The following is a 17,308-nucleotide window of genomic DNA, read 5'->3' as shown; positions in this document are numbered from 1 at the left end:
CTCTAGGCATGCAGGCTTCAGTAGTTGTGGCACGTGGGCTCCAGTAGTTGTGGCTCGGAGGCTCTTGAGCTCAGGCTCAGTAGTTGTGGCAAACAGGCCTAGTTGCTTCGCAGCATGTGGGATCTTCCCGGATCAGGGCTCGAACCCATGTCCCCTGCATTGGCAGGTGGATTCTTAACCACTGCGCCACCTGGGAAGCCCCCAGGGTTATACATTTAGTAAATGGCAAGGCCAGTTTTTGAATTCATAGAGTCTAAACCCAGCATTATATTCTTAAGCAGAGTATGCAAATTAGTTTCCAGTTACACATGAACTTTGTGTTCCAGGAACAGTTTTTTTAACAAAAACTAATATGGTAGAATAGTTTTCTTAAAAGCAAGACATGCTATATTTTCTACCAAGGCCAGTGATTTACCAGGAGTGTGTGTGTGTGTGTGCGTGCGTGCGCGTGCGCTTGAGAGAGAGAAAATGTGAGTAAATTTAGGACTAAATACCTGGAGAAAGCTATGAGTTTGTGAGAGGAGTTAAGGAGGGGAATAAAGTGGATTTTTAAAAAGAGAAATATAAGCATTTGAGCTCATTTACTTATGAAAATAAGAAAAAGAAACATCTAGTGGTGAAATAAATACGTCTGGGTTGAGGCACAGTAGTGCAAAAATATCCAACCTTTTGATTAGGCTAAATCTCTAAAACTGTGACAGCAGTAACAAAAATGTACTTCATTTTAGGCATGTTGTGGCAGAGAGAGGAGGAGGAGGGGGAGGAAAGGCAGCGAGATAGGTAGGTAGGTAGGTAGGTAGATGGTCTCAAAGTCCAGTTACAAAAGAGGGAAGGGGGGTATTCAGAAAAAGAAGCTGAAAAAGGAAGAAGTATTTAAGGTAGTGAAGAAAATAGGAGAGAGATGCCTATCTTTTCTATCATGTAGCCATTGGCTGAAATTGTTTCTTCTAGATCCTCCTCCCAGTTCAATGAAACTTCTCATGTGGGGGGTTTTGTTCTTCTAAAGCATCCTCCGTCTTCTGCATGTCACTAAGGTAATAGGGGTTTCTATCTCGTCCTTTGTTTTATCCTGTCTTTGCCGCTGGTTCTAAAGTACAGCCACAATAAATCAACCACTATTTGGAGAGTTACGGCTACATGTGGTACTTCCAGGTGTAGAGGAAAACAAAAAAGAAATAACTTCTTCTCTAGAGGACTTTACAATCTAATTAGGGATTTAAAATGTAACTTTGTTAAAAGATGATTATAATATCCTGCGTTGTGATGAGTCAGATGGTATAAACAATTCCACACTTAGCCACTCAGCTTAAGCTTTAACCAGCTCGGCTTAGCAGGTGACCTTGTCTCCTGCTTCACAAGATAAAAATTTAGGTATAAAAGCAAATATGTGGGGCTTCCCCTGGTGGCGCAGTGGTTGAGAGTCTGCCTGCCGATGCAGGGAACACAGGTTCGTGCCCCGGTCCGGGAAGATCCCACATGCCGCGGAGCGGCTAGGCCCATGAGCCATGGCCGCTGAGCCTGTGCGTCCGGAGCCTGTGCTCCGCAACGGGAGAGGCCACAACAGTGAGAGGCCCGCGTACCGCCAAAAAAAAAAAAAAAAAAAAAACACACAAATATGTGGGCCTGCTCTCATCTTCTCCCCTTCATTCTTAAATAAAACAGTGTCCCTTCTTTTTTGCATTTTTTTAACATCTTTATTGGGGTATAATTGTTTTACAATGGTGTGTTAGTTTCCGCTTTATAACAAAGTGAATCAGTTATACTTATGTCCCCATATCTCTTCCTCCTTGCGTCTCCCTCCCTCCCACCTTCCCTATCCCACCCCTCTACGTGGTCACAAAGCACCGAGCTGATCTCCCTGTGCTATGTGGCTACTTCCCACTAGCTATCTATTTTACATTTAGTAGTGTATATTTGTCCATGCCACTCTCTCACTTTGTCCCAGCTTACCCTTGCCCCTCCACGTATCCTCAAGTCCATTCTCTGTGTCTTTATTCCCGTCTTGGCCCTAGGTCCTTCTGAATTTTTTAAAATTTTTATTCCATATATGTGTGTTAGCATATGGTATTTGTTTTTCTCTTTCTGACTTACTTCACTCTGTATGACAGACCTTAGGTCCATCCACCTCACTACAAATAACTCAATTTCATTTCTTTTTATGGCTGAGTAATATTCCATTGTATATATGTGCCACATCTTCTTTATCCATTCATCTGTTGATGGACACTTAGGATGCTTCCATGTCCTGGCTATTGTAAATAGAGCTGCAGTGAACATTTTGGTACATGACTCTTTTTGAATTATGGTTTTCTCAGGGTATATGCCCAGTAGTGGGATTGCTGGGTCCTATGGTAGTTCTATTTTTAGTTTTTTAAGGAACCTCCATACTGTTCTCCATAGTGGCTGTATCAATTTACATTCACACCAACAGTGCAAGAGGGTTCCCTTTTCTCCACACTCTCTCCAGCATTTATTGTTTGTAGATTTTTTGATGATGGCCATTCTGACCGGTGTGAGGTGATACCTCATTGTAGTTTTGATGTGCATTTCTCTAATGATTAATGATGTTGAGCATCCTTTCATGTGTTTGTTGGTGATCTGTATATCTTCTTTGGAGAAATATCTATTTAGTTCTTCTACCCATTTTTGGATTGGGTTTTTGTTGTTTTGTTATTGATCTGCATGAGCTGCTTATAAATTTTGGAGATTAATCCTTTGTCAGTTGCTTCATTTGCAAATATTTTCTCCCATTCTGAGGGTTGTCCTTTCATCTTGTTTATGGTTTCCTTTGCTGTGCAAAAGCTTTTAAGTTTCATTAGGTCCCATTTGTTTATTTTTGTTTTTATTTCCATTTCTTTAGGAGGTGGGTCAAAAAAAGGATCTTGCTGTGATTTATGTCATAGAGTGTTCTGCCTATGTTTTCCTCTAAGAGTTTGATAGTGTCTGGCCTTACATTTAGGTTTTAATCCATTTTGAGTTTATTTTTGTGTATTGTGTAGGGAGTGTTCTAATTTCATTCTTTTACATGTAGCTGTCCAGTTTTCCCAGCACCAATTATTGAAGAAGCTGTCTTTTCTCCACTGTATATTCTTGCCTCCTTTATCAAAGATAAGGTGACCATATGTGCGTGGGTTTATCTCTGGGCTTTCTATCCTGTTCCAGTGATCTATATTTCTGTTTTTGTGCCATTACCATACTGTCTTGATTACTGTAGCTTTGCAGTATAGTCTGAAGTCAGGGAGCCTAATTCCTCCAGCTCTGTTTTTCTTTCTCAAGATTGCTTTGGCTATTCGGGGTCTTTTGTGTTTCCATACAAATTGTGAAATTTTTTGTTCTAGTTCTGTGAAAAATGCCAGTGATAGTTTGATAGGGATTTCATTGAATCTGTAGATTGCTTTGGGTAGCATAGTCATTTTCACAATGTTGATTCTTCCCATCCAAGAACATGGTATATCTCTCCATCTATTTGGTCATCTTTAATTTCTTTCATCAGTATCTTCTAATTTTCTGCATACAGGTCTTTTGTCTCCTTAGGTAGGTTTATTCCTAGATATTTTATTCTTTTTGTTGCAGTGGTAAATGGGAGTGTTTTCTTAATTTTTCTTTCAGATTTTTCATCATTGGTGTATAGGAATGCAAGAGATTTCTGTGCATTAATCTTGTATCCTGCTACTTTACTAAATTCATTGATTAGCTCTAGTAGTTTTCTGGTAGCATCTTTAGGATTCTCTGTGTACAGTATCATGTCATCTGCAGTGACAGCTTTACTTCTTTTCCGATTTGGATTCCTTTTATTTCTTTTTCTTCTCTGATTGCTGTGGCTAAAACTTCCAAAACTATGTTGAATAATAGTGGTGAGAGTGGGCAACCTTGTCTTGTTCCTGATCTTAGTGGAAATGGTTTCAGTTTTTCACCATTGAGGACAATGTTGGCTGTCCCTTCTTAAGGCTCGTCCTTTGGTCTGTGTTTTTTACTCTAGTCCTTCACATCGTCTCTAACACAAGAGCTTTGCTGCATGCCCTCTTGTGTTAGTACAGCTCACTTTCTCATCGGTTCCTTCCCCAAACCCTGTAAATGTTGAACAAAAACCCCTTCAACAACCTTGCACAACTCATTCCCCACCTCATTCCATTTTCCCCCTTTCCATCTTCAACCAGATTCCTTAAAAAGACTTCTTTACCTCCAAGTCACAATTCAGTACATTGCAGTCATGCTTCTTTCCCCATCACTCCACTGAAACTTCTCTGGTAAAGGTCTCCTAATAATTGCCAAATCCAGTGGACCATTTTCAGTCCTTGTCTTTTGATGTCCTTTCAGTCTTCGAAATTATTATTCTTTTCCTGAATCTATTATTACCTTTCTGACAGTTTTTATTCTGTGTTATTTGCACGTTCCTTTCCTTCTGGCTGCCCTAAAAATAACCTTGGCCCTATTCTCTTCTCACTCCCAGTCAATTCTAGTGACTCTAGCTATCAATTATATCCCAGTACAGTTTTCAAAAGTACATCTCGGGCTTCCCTGGTGGCGCAGTGGTTGAGAGTCTGCTTGCCGGTGCAGGGGACACGGGTTCATGCCCCGGTCCGGAAGGATCCCACGTGCCATGGAGCGGCTGGGCCCGTGAGCCATGGCCTCTGGGCCTGCATGTCCGGAGCATGTGCTCCGCAACGGGACAGGCCACAGCAGTGAGAGGCCCGCGTACTGCAAAAAAAAAAAAAAAAAAAAAAAGTCTCTAGTTTAGGCCTTTGTCTTAAGCCCAAGACCTAGTTATACTTTTGTTGCAGTGACCTCAAACTCAGCAGGTCCAAAAGTGCTCATCATTCTACTTCCTCATTCCCCCCAACCTTGTTTCTTTTCCTTTATTCCTAGCTCAGTGAATGTTATCTAACCATTTGCTCACTATTCCAAATAGAACAAGGAGACCCTCCCCTACTTTTCATCCCCTCATCCAGTCAGTGACCATATTCCATCAATCCTGCATCTTGAGTAGCATCTTTTAAGTGCATCCTTTAATTTCTAATTTCTAGTAGGTAAAATTCCTTTTAATTCACCTCAGCATCTCGAAGAGATTCTGTACATCATAGTACTCAAATACTTGAATGTATGAGTAAGTGTTTTGGAAAGATTGACTGTAATAGTAAAGAGAGAAGATGATTCTTGAGCAAAGAAAAACTAAGCTGAGATTAGGAACCACATACTTTCTGGCCTGACATCAAATTTTGATTTGAGAAGAAAGGAATGCCCAAGATATATAATCTACAAATTAGTAGCAGTTTACGAATGGGAGGTGGTAAAAAGAAGCCCATGTACTGTAGTGTATGTATAAGGGGAGCCTTTTCGTTACGTACTAATTACAAAGCACTAGGTTGCAGAACTTCTTGACAGTCCTTCTCTAACCTTAGGAGTCTGTGAGCAGTCATTTAATTGGGCTGCATTTGTTGTAAAGAAGAGTAGTTGAAACCTAAATTATAAAACTATAGTCTTATATTTGTCTGTTGACTGAAGAGAAACAATAAAGTACAATCTGCTTCAGAGCTTCTCACCAATCAATAGCAAGAATTTGAACTCCGTCCTAGTCTGTGCCTAGCATTACATTTCCTTTGTATCATTATATTTCCCATTCTGTCTGCTTTTATTCATCCTACTTGGTATCCCCTATTTGTTTCAGACACATTACACACACCCCAGCCCATTTAATTCTTATTAATCTTCCAAGTAGCTCCTGTATTTTGATGAATCTGTACCAGGTATTAATCTATAGAGAAGAACTTTCCCAAGTCTCACTTTAGGAAACACTCTTGATGGTTCCCACTTTCTTCTGTAAATATTAATCTAGGTCATTTTGCTTCATTCCTCTGTCTTTTATCAACTTTGCTTTTAGTTTATCCTCATCTCAATCTTTGTAGCATAGCTCTTAATGTTCAGTTTGGTTTAGGTTTTATCCATTTTGCAGTATTGTGTGTGTGGGTGTGTGTGTTTATAGTAGTCCAGTTGTTTCTGTTTTACTTTGGTTTAAATTTGCTTTTCTTAATTATAAATATAAAGCTTAAAAGCAACAAACTGAAGAGATGATCTGTCAGTAGCTTTGTTTTGACACTTATCTCCATGTATTTGTTCTTTAATTAGCTTTAGAAGTAGTTATCAAAAGAATAAATACACGTTTCATTCATTAACTTTCACCTGCTTTTACATGGTTTTATAAGAGAGACTAAAGATATTTATAATTTCAGTTCCCTTATACTTTTACATTATTGTAAGCATATGTGGTTTGATATCAGAATATCTGACCAGATGTAAATCATTATAGGTTACTACTAATACAGTTGTATTATTTTAAAATAATTTGGAAAATTAGTGAATTAAGAAAAGGGACTATTCTCATTGTTAATTGTATTCATTATCTTACTCTAGTGAAATGGTTGTAATAAATCAGACATGTTACACTTAGGTTTTAAAAATTAATGAAAAGTGATCATTCTTTTAGTTTCTTTACAGTTCATGTGGATTTCATTTTATTTTAAACAAAAGCAAAAGGAAAAAGGAAATGTGACTTGCCACTTTGCACACACATTGTTTATTTAATTTCCTAGTAGAGAAAAATACTCATTTGGGGGGCTTTAACTCTGTTATTTATAGAAACTATTTAATATGTTTTAGTTTCAGAAAGCAAAAACTGGGTTTTGCATTTGAAGCAGTTGTACCTTACTCTTAACCAATTGAAAGAAGATCAGAAAAGTAGTGCCTGAGGACAACCAAATAATTGTAGTAAATATTCATGTGGTGCATTAAAAATGTGTTTCTGCCTGTGCCTGGAATTTAGCCACTCCCCAAAGCAGCCCAAGTTTTTTTTTCTGTATCTTTACCCTCCTTTTGCCTGCGTGCTCTGTTTCCTCTCTCTCCTTCAGTTTCTTTGTCTCTCTTTATAAATAAGTAGAAAACTTTTCTTTAGATCAGAGAGCAAAGGGGCAGGAGAACTATCTTAAGAAGTTTTTATTTGTGCCAACATAGAAGTGCTTGGTGGTAGGCCATCTGGATCGGGAGGATTTCCTCAGAATGTAAAGTATGTCGTGAGATTTAGAGAGCTGGGATTTGCTCTGGAACTATCTGGGAAGGCAGCAGGAAACGTAGACAGAACTGGTTTATACTGCTTGTAACGTAGGTGGCAAGAATGGAAGACCGCTTGCCTGGTCTCGCTTCAGTGTGTGCTTCCTCTACATTTAGGAGCTTCTGCACTGGTAACGTATCTTTCCTTTCCTGGGGATTCAGACTTGTGTCACAAACTTTACTACTCATGACAAAAGAAATCTGAGGATGTGGGAATGCATCTAGGTCTCTTCTGTCCCTCCCCTCCTCCTTCCTTTAAATGTATGTGTCAATAATGACATAAATATTTGCCTACCTACTTTTATAAAGTACTTAAGACTGTACCCCCTTTATAAGCAAATATATCCTGTTGTAAGGGCAGAATGGGCTTTGTTCAACTTGTTCTTTCCCTGCGCCCCGCCCCCCAAAAGACAGTCATTATATTATTTGTGAGGAAAAAAATTAAAACAGTTTTTAGTGGAAAATAGTAAAAAAATAAAAGCGCCTCTCAAATAATAAGAAATCAGAATTGTGTAATTAAGCTTGACTTCTGCTTCTGTGAAGTCTAACCAAAAAACATCAAAAGCAGAATTATCCGATTATCTGTTTTTAATTTTGTTTTAAGTGAGACTTTGAAAAAAGTCTTAATTGTGAATGAATCCTAGTGATAGAACAAAGTAAAGTCCTTCCCTGGGACTAGCCTTCATGTCCAGAGTGCTGTAGCAAAAGTGGTTTTATATTTTATTTAACACAATTTCTTATATAATTTATGCCAGCAGGGGAATTTTTAGTAAGAATATCTTACAAGGAAAAACAAACTTAAGTTTTTAAAAGTAGAAAATATAAGTCAACATTGTTTGTGTTATTCAGTTGAAGACAAATTAGTCTTATTTTCATATAATATTGCTAGGTGGAGGTAATTAATATTGTCATTTATTACAGAAATAAAATATCCAAGCTTTAACAGTTAAAATGCCTTATTTAATTAAAACTTCTTTGAGAGAAAAATTTGACTTTTAGAAGTAGAATATTAAGATAAATAGGAAACATTAATTCCTGCATAAATATATCTTTTTATGAGCTGTTTTTATGAATATTTTCTTATGGTTTATTTCCAAAAGTAGATTTTAGCTGTTCTAGAATACATAATGCATAACTTTTTGATATAATACTTAAATATTTGTCTTGATGAGACAATATTTGAAGGTATCTAATTCCATTTTAAAACAAAGAGAAAACCATTTAAGTTGCTAAATGCTTTCTGATTGGAATTTACTAATGTGACAAATCAGTTGTGATTTTGTTTTGTTCTTTTGAAGAAATGATGTTTAAAGACCCGATTTTCCTTAGGGTGTATTGTTTTGATTTTTGTGTCTCTTATTAGCTTGAGAATATTTCTTTCAAACATTATGAGATGTATACTTTTACAGAAATGTTTTCATTCACTATGCATAAAAATCTACATGTTAACCAAACTTGTATTGAAAATTTGGGTGCGTTACTAAGTAGGATTACATCACAGCCTGAATTAGCTTTGCTTTTCTTTACTGAGAAAATAGTTTAAGGTTTTTTTTTTTGGTTATTTATTTATTTATTTATATTTTTGGCTGCCTTGGGTCTTTGTTGCTGCGTGCGGGCTTTTCTCTGTTTGCGGCAAGCGGGGGCTACTCTTCCTTGCGGTGTGTGGGCTTCTCATTAGGTGGCTTCTCTTGTTGCAGAGCATGGGCTCTAGGCGTGCAGCCTCAGTAGTTGTGGCTCATGGGCTCTAGAGCGCAGGCCCCGTAGTTGTGGTGCATGGGCTTAGTTGCTCCGTGGCATGTAGGATCTTCCTGGACCAGGGCTCGAACCCGTGTCCCCTGTATTGACAGGCAGATTCTTAACCACTGCACCACCAGGGAAGCCCCAATAGTTTAAGTTTTATTTACAAAGAATTTTGCTTTTTTTGCAGAAAATTCATCTAAAGTAAAAGTATAAGTAAGCAAAATCCTCTGAAATCCCACTTGCCAGTGACATACCTCCAGTCTCTCTATACATCTATCTGTAGGTGTATGTATGCCTGTGGATATACAGTTGTACACAGATACAACTACACTATAAATGTTGCCTGCAATTTTTTCTTTATAGTATGTTGTTACTCCTAGTTAACTTTCTTATTTACGATTTTAAATATATACCATCCTTTTTAAGAGCTCCGTAGTGTACCGTAATACAACTATTTATTTAATCAGTTCCCCATTGATAGTCCTTTAGGTTAGTGCCTTCACTTTTTTTAACTGTAAACAATGCATGGTGTTGTTACTAGTTTCTCATGGTTCTTTACCCATATTAGCTCTTCTAATCCTCGCCACTACCATTCTACCCATTAAGGCCTGCCCAGTGTCTTAACATAAGTGCTTTAGGAAGGGGAGATCAGAGACTGTTTTTAATTTTTTTTTTAATATTTGTTCTTTGGATGGTATTACATCTCATATCATATACCTTTTTGAGATGGACTTTTTTTTCCCCAAAGGTTCATAGGTAACAGCTAATCTTACGGTCATTCCATTAGCCCTCAAAGCAGTCATAAAAACCACCTGGTTTAGTTGTTTTTATGACACAGAACCTCAGGGTTCTTTGGAAGTACAACTCTATCTGTTTTATCTGTTTTGGGATTTAATTTGCAAAAATGGTTTCATTGTTCTTAAAAAAAAAAAGTGAGTAATTATATAGTCTAGTCATCCACGTTTCCCATTCTCTCTCAGAAGAGAAAAATCACTAACTTCCACCTCAAAAAAGTATAATACAATATATGTTTTAATTGTCTTTATGACATAGATGTTCCATTACCCGTGGAGGCCTCCCTGTACTATCCCCTGCCCTACACCATTAGAAGTAACTATTGTCATAAATTTTGTATATGTCATTCCCTTGCTCTGTGGTTTTGTTCTAAGCAATATATTATTTACTTTTGTATTTTTTGAACTTTATGTAAAGTCCGACTTGCTTTTTACACTCATTATTATATTCCTGAGATTTATACATGATGTTTCATGTAGCCATAGTTTATTTTTACCACTTTGTAGTATTCTGTTGAATGTTTATATCACAATTTATTTACACATTTTATAGTTAATGGTTTGTTTCTATTGTGAACTTTTATAGTTCCAGTTTGTTTCTATTGTGAACTTTGCTGTTGTGAACATTATTGAACATTTCTGTTGGTGTATATATGCAAGAGCAGAGGTTGGGAAACTATGCCTGGCAGGCCACCTGTTTTTGTTTGTTTGTTTGTTTTTGTGGTACGTGGGCCTCTCACTGTTGTGGCCTCTCCCATTGCGGAGTGCAGGCTCAGCGGCCATGGCTCACGGGCCTAGCCGCTCAGTGGCATGTGGGATCTTCCCGGACCGGGGCACGAACCCGTGTCCCCTGCATCGGCAGGCGGACTCTCAACCACTGTGCCACCAGGAAAGCCCCTCCAGGCCACCTGTTTTATAAAAAAAGTTTTATTGGAACATAACCACACAATCATTTACGTACTTATAGCTGTTTTTGTGTTACAAAGGCAGATTTGAGTAGTTGCTACAGAGATGATGTGGTCTGCAGAGCCTAAAATATTTACTGTCTGGCCCTCACAGAAAAAGATTGCCAACCCTGCTGTAGGTCAGGGTCTATACACCCAGGAGGGGAATTGCTGGGTCATAGAATATGTGCATCTTCAGTTTTACCAGATGATGCCAAAGTTGGTGTTACTTTTGTTTTTGTTTTTTAATCTCAAAGTCTTGAAACAGTTTACCACCTACCAGTAATATATGAGAATTCACATTACTCTGTATCCTAGGGAATACTTGATATTGTCATGCTTAAAATTTTTTGCCTGTTTGGTGAGCATAAAATAGTGTTTCATATGGTTTTAATTTAATTTTCCTTTTCAAGATTATTAATGAGGTGCTTGAGCCTCATTTCATATGTTCATTGGCCATTTATGTTTTCTTTTCCATGAGGTGTTTAGACAAGACTTTTGCCAGTTTTTCTGTAGGATTGTCTTTCTGATTGATTTGTAGGAATTCTGTATTCAGGATCCTAATCCTTTATCACTTGTAAGTGTAAGAACTATTCCTCGTTTGTGAATTGCTTTTTCTCTTTACTGTGTCTTTTAGTGGACATGTATTCTGAATTCTAATGTAGTTTCAATATTTACTTTTTTTTTTTTTTTTTTTTTGTGGTACGCGGGCCTCTCACTGTTGTGGCCTCTCCCGTTGTGGAGCACAGGCTCTGGACGTGCAGGCTCAGCGGCCATGGCTCACGGGCCCAGCCGCTCTGCGGCATGTGGGATCTTCCCAGACCGGGGCACGAACCCATGTCCCCTGCATCGGCAGGCGGACTCTCAACCACTGCGCCACCAGGGAAGCCCTCAATATTTACTTTTATGGATAGTGCTTTTTGTATCTTGTTTAGGAACCTCCTCTCTACTTGCAGGATATGAAAATATTCTCTATTATTTTTCTAAAGGTTTTATAATTTTGCCCTTAATTCTTTAATCTGCTTGGATTTGATTTTCATGTGTGGTGGAGATAGGGACTTCAATATACTGAATTTTAATGAATTTGTGAATTTTAATTTAACTTGGGAAGTTCCGCCATTATTTCTTCACATATTTTTTTCATCTAGAATCTTTTTCTCCTCTTCCTCTGGGACTCCAGTGACACAAATATTAGGCCTGAGGCTGTGTCCATTTTTTTCCTCTGTGTTTAAATTGTATACATCATATATATAATCTATTTGCATATAATATGCATACATAATATAAATTTTTTAATAGAAGAGGTCCTAATTTCAGAGATTATTTTTTCTTCTTATAAACAGTTCAAAAGGATTGGTTATCCAATATCCCATAATGTAGGAAATTAGATTAGAAAGGAGTATTGCTATAGACTGTCATAGTTAATACTAACTGCAAAGAAAGAAGCAGAAAAGGTATGAAGAAAGATTATAAGTTTGAAAATGTACTTTAAATTATTTAATTAGAAATATAATAGCCTCCAGGGTGTCATTTTATCACAGTGCTTGCAGCACAAAGTAATATTTTCAGTGAAGACTGAGTCATCTAGAAGTTGCTGTGTTATAATTATATGCCCTTGTTAAGAAGACAGGAAAATAAGTGATCCATTTTAGAAAGATTTACATAAAACCATTGATATTCAAAAGATGCTAGAATGTATAGGCATGCCTCGTTCTGATGTGAGGCTGGGTAGCCAACTTTTAGATATTTATAATAGAATATCTCTGCAAAGGTAACATGTATTTCTTGACAGTTTAGAAGACAAATTAACTATGATTCACTGTAGTAAAAGCATGAGTGACTACTGTTGTAGTTTTAAAACTGTCATATTGGATATGAAAGTTTACTAGTTACTTTTTTTTTGCTTGCATCTCTAATAAAAGAGACCTTACTTATGCCAATAAATAGATTAGACTGATGGAAAAGAAGTTTATGGACTTCTTTCTCTTTTCTCTCTTTCTTCCTTTCTTTTTTATTTCCCCCCCTTAATGAGTTTAATAACCCTTGGCAATTTATTTGTAGTTCATATTTTAACCCTCAAGGCTAGAAACTATTTTGAGAAGGAGCAAGGAAGTAAGAGACTACCACAGTATAAGGAAAAGGAATCAATGTACTTGCATCAAGAAGGGGGAGTGGAATTAAGCCCCCAGAAAATATATATATTTACTGAACATATGTATTCTTAAAAAGTTTATTGTGAATGCCCATGTGGTACATTAGAGATTGGGAGAGAAAAACATAACAAAGTTTTGAAAATGGAAAGAGCAAGAGCGATGGGTTCTATCAAGTCGTCTGAGGAAGGAGCTCTAACTCCAGTTTGCTGCGTGCCCAGGAGTAACTCACCTAATTTCACAGTCTTAGTTTACTTATCTATAAAATGGCAGTAGGGGCTGTTGATCTTTAAGATAGTCTCTGTTCTAGCTTTTATAATCAATGAATGCAAATTTAAGTTAATTGCCTTATGCTCTGATATGTTCCTTTATGAAATTGGAATACTGTGTCTGAAGGAAACTTGCTTTAAGAAATTAAGCTTCAGAAGCACTGTATATTAGCTTAAATATAAGTTTAAATAACATATGAAAGTAACATATGATACATTTTTGTGAAATTCAAATAATATAGAAATACACTAAAAAGCAAAAATTTCCCTTTACCCTTATCCTTCTAATCTCACTTTCCAAGTCAAAAGTAACCCAATTACCAGTTTGATGTGTATGCTTCTAGACTTTTTTCTATGTGTACATTATATACATATATAAATACGAAGTTTTTTGTTTATTTTTTAGAAGTATGTTTCGGTGTGTGTGTGTTTCAATAAATTATTTCGTACATTTTGTTCCCCAATTTGCTTATTTACTCCACTTGAGTCGTCTTATAGATCTTTCAAACTTCTGGTTTATATACTTATTGTTTTTAATTGCATGGCTTTCTGTGGTGTGAACATATAGCTTATTAACTCCATCCAGGGACTTTAGGTCATTTCCAATTTTGTAGCAATAATAAACAGTGTAGTAAAGAACACCAGTATACAAAATAGTAACTTACTGAACCCTCACTGTATGACAGTGCTGTGCATTATTTCACCTAATAATCTCAAACCTGAGATAAGTACTAATTAGCATGAAAAAATTACATGAGGAAACCAGTCACAGAGCTGGTAAGTAGCAAACAGATTTGTTCAGGCAGTGTAACACCAGAATTTATGCACAGTTCTACTTGCCTCTGAAAAGGTGAAGGGCCAAGAAATTAGGAAGATGTTACAGGGTTTCAGGGCTATAATCAACTACTATGCCACTTTGCATCTCTGTTGTTGCTGTTGCCTTAGCTTGAGTGACCCTGTAATTGATCATTCAAACTGGGAAAATTTAGAGAGAAAGAAGGAACGTTATAATATTTTTACTGAGATAGCAGACATGTTTGTCCTGGACAAATCGAGACACATGAACACCTTACTCCTAGCCTAGGCCACCTTCACCTTTCACACGGGTTACTGCATTACCCTCCTGCCTGTTCTCCTTACATTTACTCTTATTCTCTTCCAATCCATTCTCTCACAGAAACCAAAATAACCTTTTTAAAACAGAAATCTGATTATATCACTTCATAGTTTAAACCCTGTCTGGCTTTGTGAAGGAATATATTTATTCGGTCCTCCTGTGATTATTGTGATGCAGCATGAAATAGAGTAAAGGGCACTTAAACTGAGTCAGGAGTCCTCTGTTTGAGTTTCAGATATCAAGACTAGTTTGGTGACCTTGGGCAAGCTATTTAACTTCTCAAGCTGTTTCCTCAAATACAAAATACAGATAGACTGAGGAGAGGGATGAGGTCATAAACAGGAAAGGTACTATATAAATGCAGGACATTGTTAATAGTTAACTTTTTGCTTGTTATGGCCTTTGAAAAATTGTCCTTGTATCTTATCACAGTATCTAGCAGGTTGTGGTAGGATTTTTACAAGCTGAACCACCTTTCATGTGACTGTCCAAGTTTTACAAAATAAAAACTTTAGTCATTTTTTAAAAAATCAAAGTCTGTAAAAGTTAAGTGACTTACCAAAAGTAAAAGCTAGTTACCATGCTGGTACTAAAACTAAAACCCAGGACTATACCCTTGGCATTATAGTCTGATAATCTTTCCACTAGCCTTTGCTGCCTTCTCAAAAGAATTAAGGAGATCATGTGTTTATAAAAATCACATAAATATTTTACCTGTGATTATAATTTAGATATATAACCCACCTTTCATAAATTAAGAACAATTTAGAAAGGCATATCTGTATAATTTACTGACTTAATCAGGACCTTTGGCTTACAAGTGATGGCTTGTAAAAAGAGAGTTTATTAGGTTACATAATTAGCTAAAAGAAATATTAGAGTAGCTCTCAGAATTGAAGGTCCAGGGCTTCAGAGACTAGAACTGGAACTCAGGGCAGACAAGACTCTTTATCACTGACAGCCCTAGGTCTGTGTGTCCTTATAGTTGATAAACCAAGAAGGATGGGCTACACCTCTCTCTCTCTCTCTCTCTGAAATTTGGGAGGACTCCATTTGGCCTAACCCATATCTCACAACCATTTTATGCTAGTATTAGGTTGAAGCATATGAAATTACCAATAGTCCTATTTTTACCAACTAAAAAGGTCACTTCCTTTGCTTCAACCTATTAATAGTGCAGGGTGGTAGAGAGGAGAATGAGGCATCCTAGATTGACAGCCCTAATGGAACCTCAAAAACTGGTGGAGTTCCACAAAACAGCTGGTGTTCTCCTACCAGAAGAAGGAAAATAGGAAAGTATTCTGGGCAGACAAATATAATAGTAACCATAGTGTAACACACATACAGAGTATGGATTAGCTAGAATTCAGCTAGAACACTCTGGAAATGAAAAAGACCTCAAATATAAAAACTTCTAAAAGAAGAAGCTGAATTGTTCTTATTAGTCCTTTTCTTAAGCATCTCAAAGTTTGACATATCTGCCTTTTATGTAATACATGGGCCCAAAGCTCTCAAATGATACTTTTTGTACTTTGAAGTTGTGTGTTAAACATTTATTGAATGTCGGACATGTCCTGGGTACCTTCCTCATAACAATATTTAAAGACAAAGAAACTGAGGTTCAAAGAGGTAAAATAACTTTCCTAAGATTACACAACTGATTAACTATGGTACTAGAATTTGAAGTCTGAATTGAAGATAAAACCCAACTTTTCCTTCCATTCCAGTACTTCTCCAAATATTGTCATTGAAATACCTCTAAAGACAGAAGAGAGTACATATGTATGCCTGAGCTGTCTGTAGGCATATAAGGTCTTAAATATGAATAATGTTTAGGCATATAAGGTCTTAAATATGAATATGTTTACTGCTCCATAATAAAGGGTGATAACTTTGGTTTTAAAATGCTGAGGGTTTTGTTGTTGTTATTTTATTTATTTTTTTGGCGGTATGTGGGCCTCTCACTGTTGTGGCCTCTCCCGATGTGGAGCACAGGCTCCGGACGCGCAGGCTCAGCGGCCATGGCTCACAGGCCCAGCCGCTCCACGGCATGTGGGATCCTCCCAGACCGGGGCACGAACCCGTGTCCCCTGCATCGGCAGGCGGACTCTCAACCACTGCGCCACCAGAGAAGCCCTGTTGTTGTTATTTTTAACTCAAACTTTGAGTTAAATTGTCTGCTTAAGATGTCTGACACATTATCTCAATATGAGAAAAATGGCACACTATGTGTGTGAATGACTGACCCAGTATATCTCACTTAGGTCAAACCATTCTTCTGTGAGAACCTAATTTCCCCCCTGAATTTTCCTGCTTATAGTGAATTAGCCAATAGCAATTGATCTTTTATAAACATTTGGATTCAGATTGATCTAACAAAGTAGTGTACTCTCAAGTTACATAGCTTTGGAAGTAGTTTGTAATTGCTGTGTTACAGCCGAACTTTATTTTGTCGTTGTTCTTGTTACATACCTAAGGCAGATATTAGCTATGTGCTGTATAGAAACCACCTTTTTTTTTTTTTTTTTTTTTTAAAAGAGGTTGAGGCATTGGGGAGAGAGAAGGAGCAGCAACAAGTCTTTTACTAATTATGTAGCCATATTTGGGGGGGGAGATTCGGAGTATAATAATAAAGATAGAAGTAAAGAATGCTTTCTGATCATTGATGCTGAATCTGATACATAAAACAAAATTGAAGTGATTTGTACTCCTTATTTTCATAAATAATTATGATAATGATATAATAAGTAAGAAGGATGCTTTTGGGCTTCCCTGGTGGCACAGTGGTTGAGAGTCCGCCTGCCGATGCAGGGGACACGGGTTCGTGCCCCGGTCCGGGAAGATCCCACATGCCGCGGAGCGGCTGGGCCCGTGAGCCTTGGCCGCTGAGCCTGCGGGTCCGGAGCCTGTGCTCCGCAATGGGAGAGGCCACAACAGTGAGAGGCCCGCGTACCGCAAAAAAAAAAAAAAAAAAAAAAGAAAAGAAGAAGGATGCTTTGAATAGTTTACAGTCTTGCAAGTTCCCAAATGTCTACAGAGTGATATATTTAGGGAACATTTTGGTGAAAAAACTACTAAGGTGATGGTATAATATATGGAAAATTTGACTATGGGAAAATTTTCATAATTTTAATTACATGTCAGCTGTATTAACTTTTACTATTTTAAATTAGTTCAAGTAGCTGTGAAAATC

At 37.3% G+C, this 17,308-nt stretch overlaps 1 protein-coding gene and 1 long non-coding RNA gene across 11 annotated transcripts in view; both read left to right on the top strand.

Annotated features, from left to right (window-relative positions):
- EML4 (EMAP like 4) overlaps positions 1-17,308 on the top strand; it is a 154,763-nt gene that overhangs the window by 51,841 nt on the left and 85,614 nt on the right. For 3 of the 10 annotated variants that reach the window (XM_033419197.2, XM_033419194.2, XM_033419192.2), the window contains exon 1: positions 7,080-7,232. The exons of 3 other annotated variants lie outside the window; for them this stretch is intronic. In XM_033419197.2, the coding sequence (XP_033275088.1) occupies positions 7,166-7,232 (67 nt within the window). In that variant the 5' untranslated portion in view covers positions 7,080-7,165. Of the gene's footprint in view, positions 1-6,849; positions 7,233-17,308 lie in introns of those variants that run through there. 4 more of the 10 variants (XM_033419198.2, XM_033419195.2, XM_033419199.2 and 1 more) reach the window with 3 other exon arrangements.
- Positions 10,390-17,098, top strand: LOC125960825 (uncharacterized). Its single transcript, XR_007470889.1, has 2 exons — positions 10,390-11,243; positions 11,468-17,098. It is a non-coding gene; the product is annotated as an uncharacterized LOC125960825 (long non-coding RNA).

This window comes from Orcinus orca, chromosome 13 (assembly GCF_937001465.1).
Source record: "Orcinus orca chromosome 13, mOrcOrc1.1, whole genome shotgun sequence".
Lineage (NCBI taxonomy): Eukaryota > Metazoa > Chordata > Mammalia > Artiodactyla > Delphinidae > Orcinus > Orcinus orca.
The sequence above is the reverse complement of the archived record's forward strand: the minus strand, read 5'-3'. Positions and strand labels throughout refer to the sequence as shown.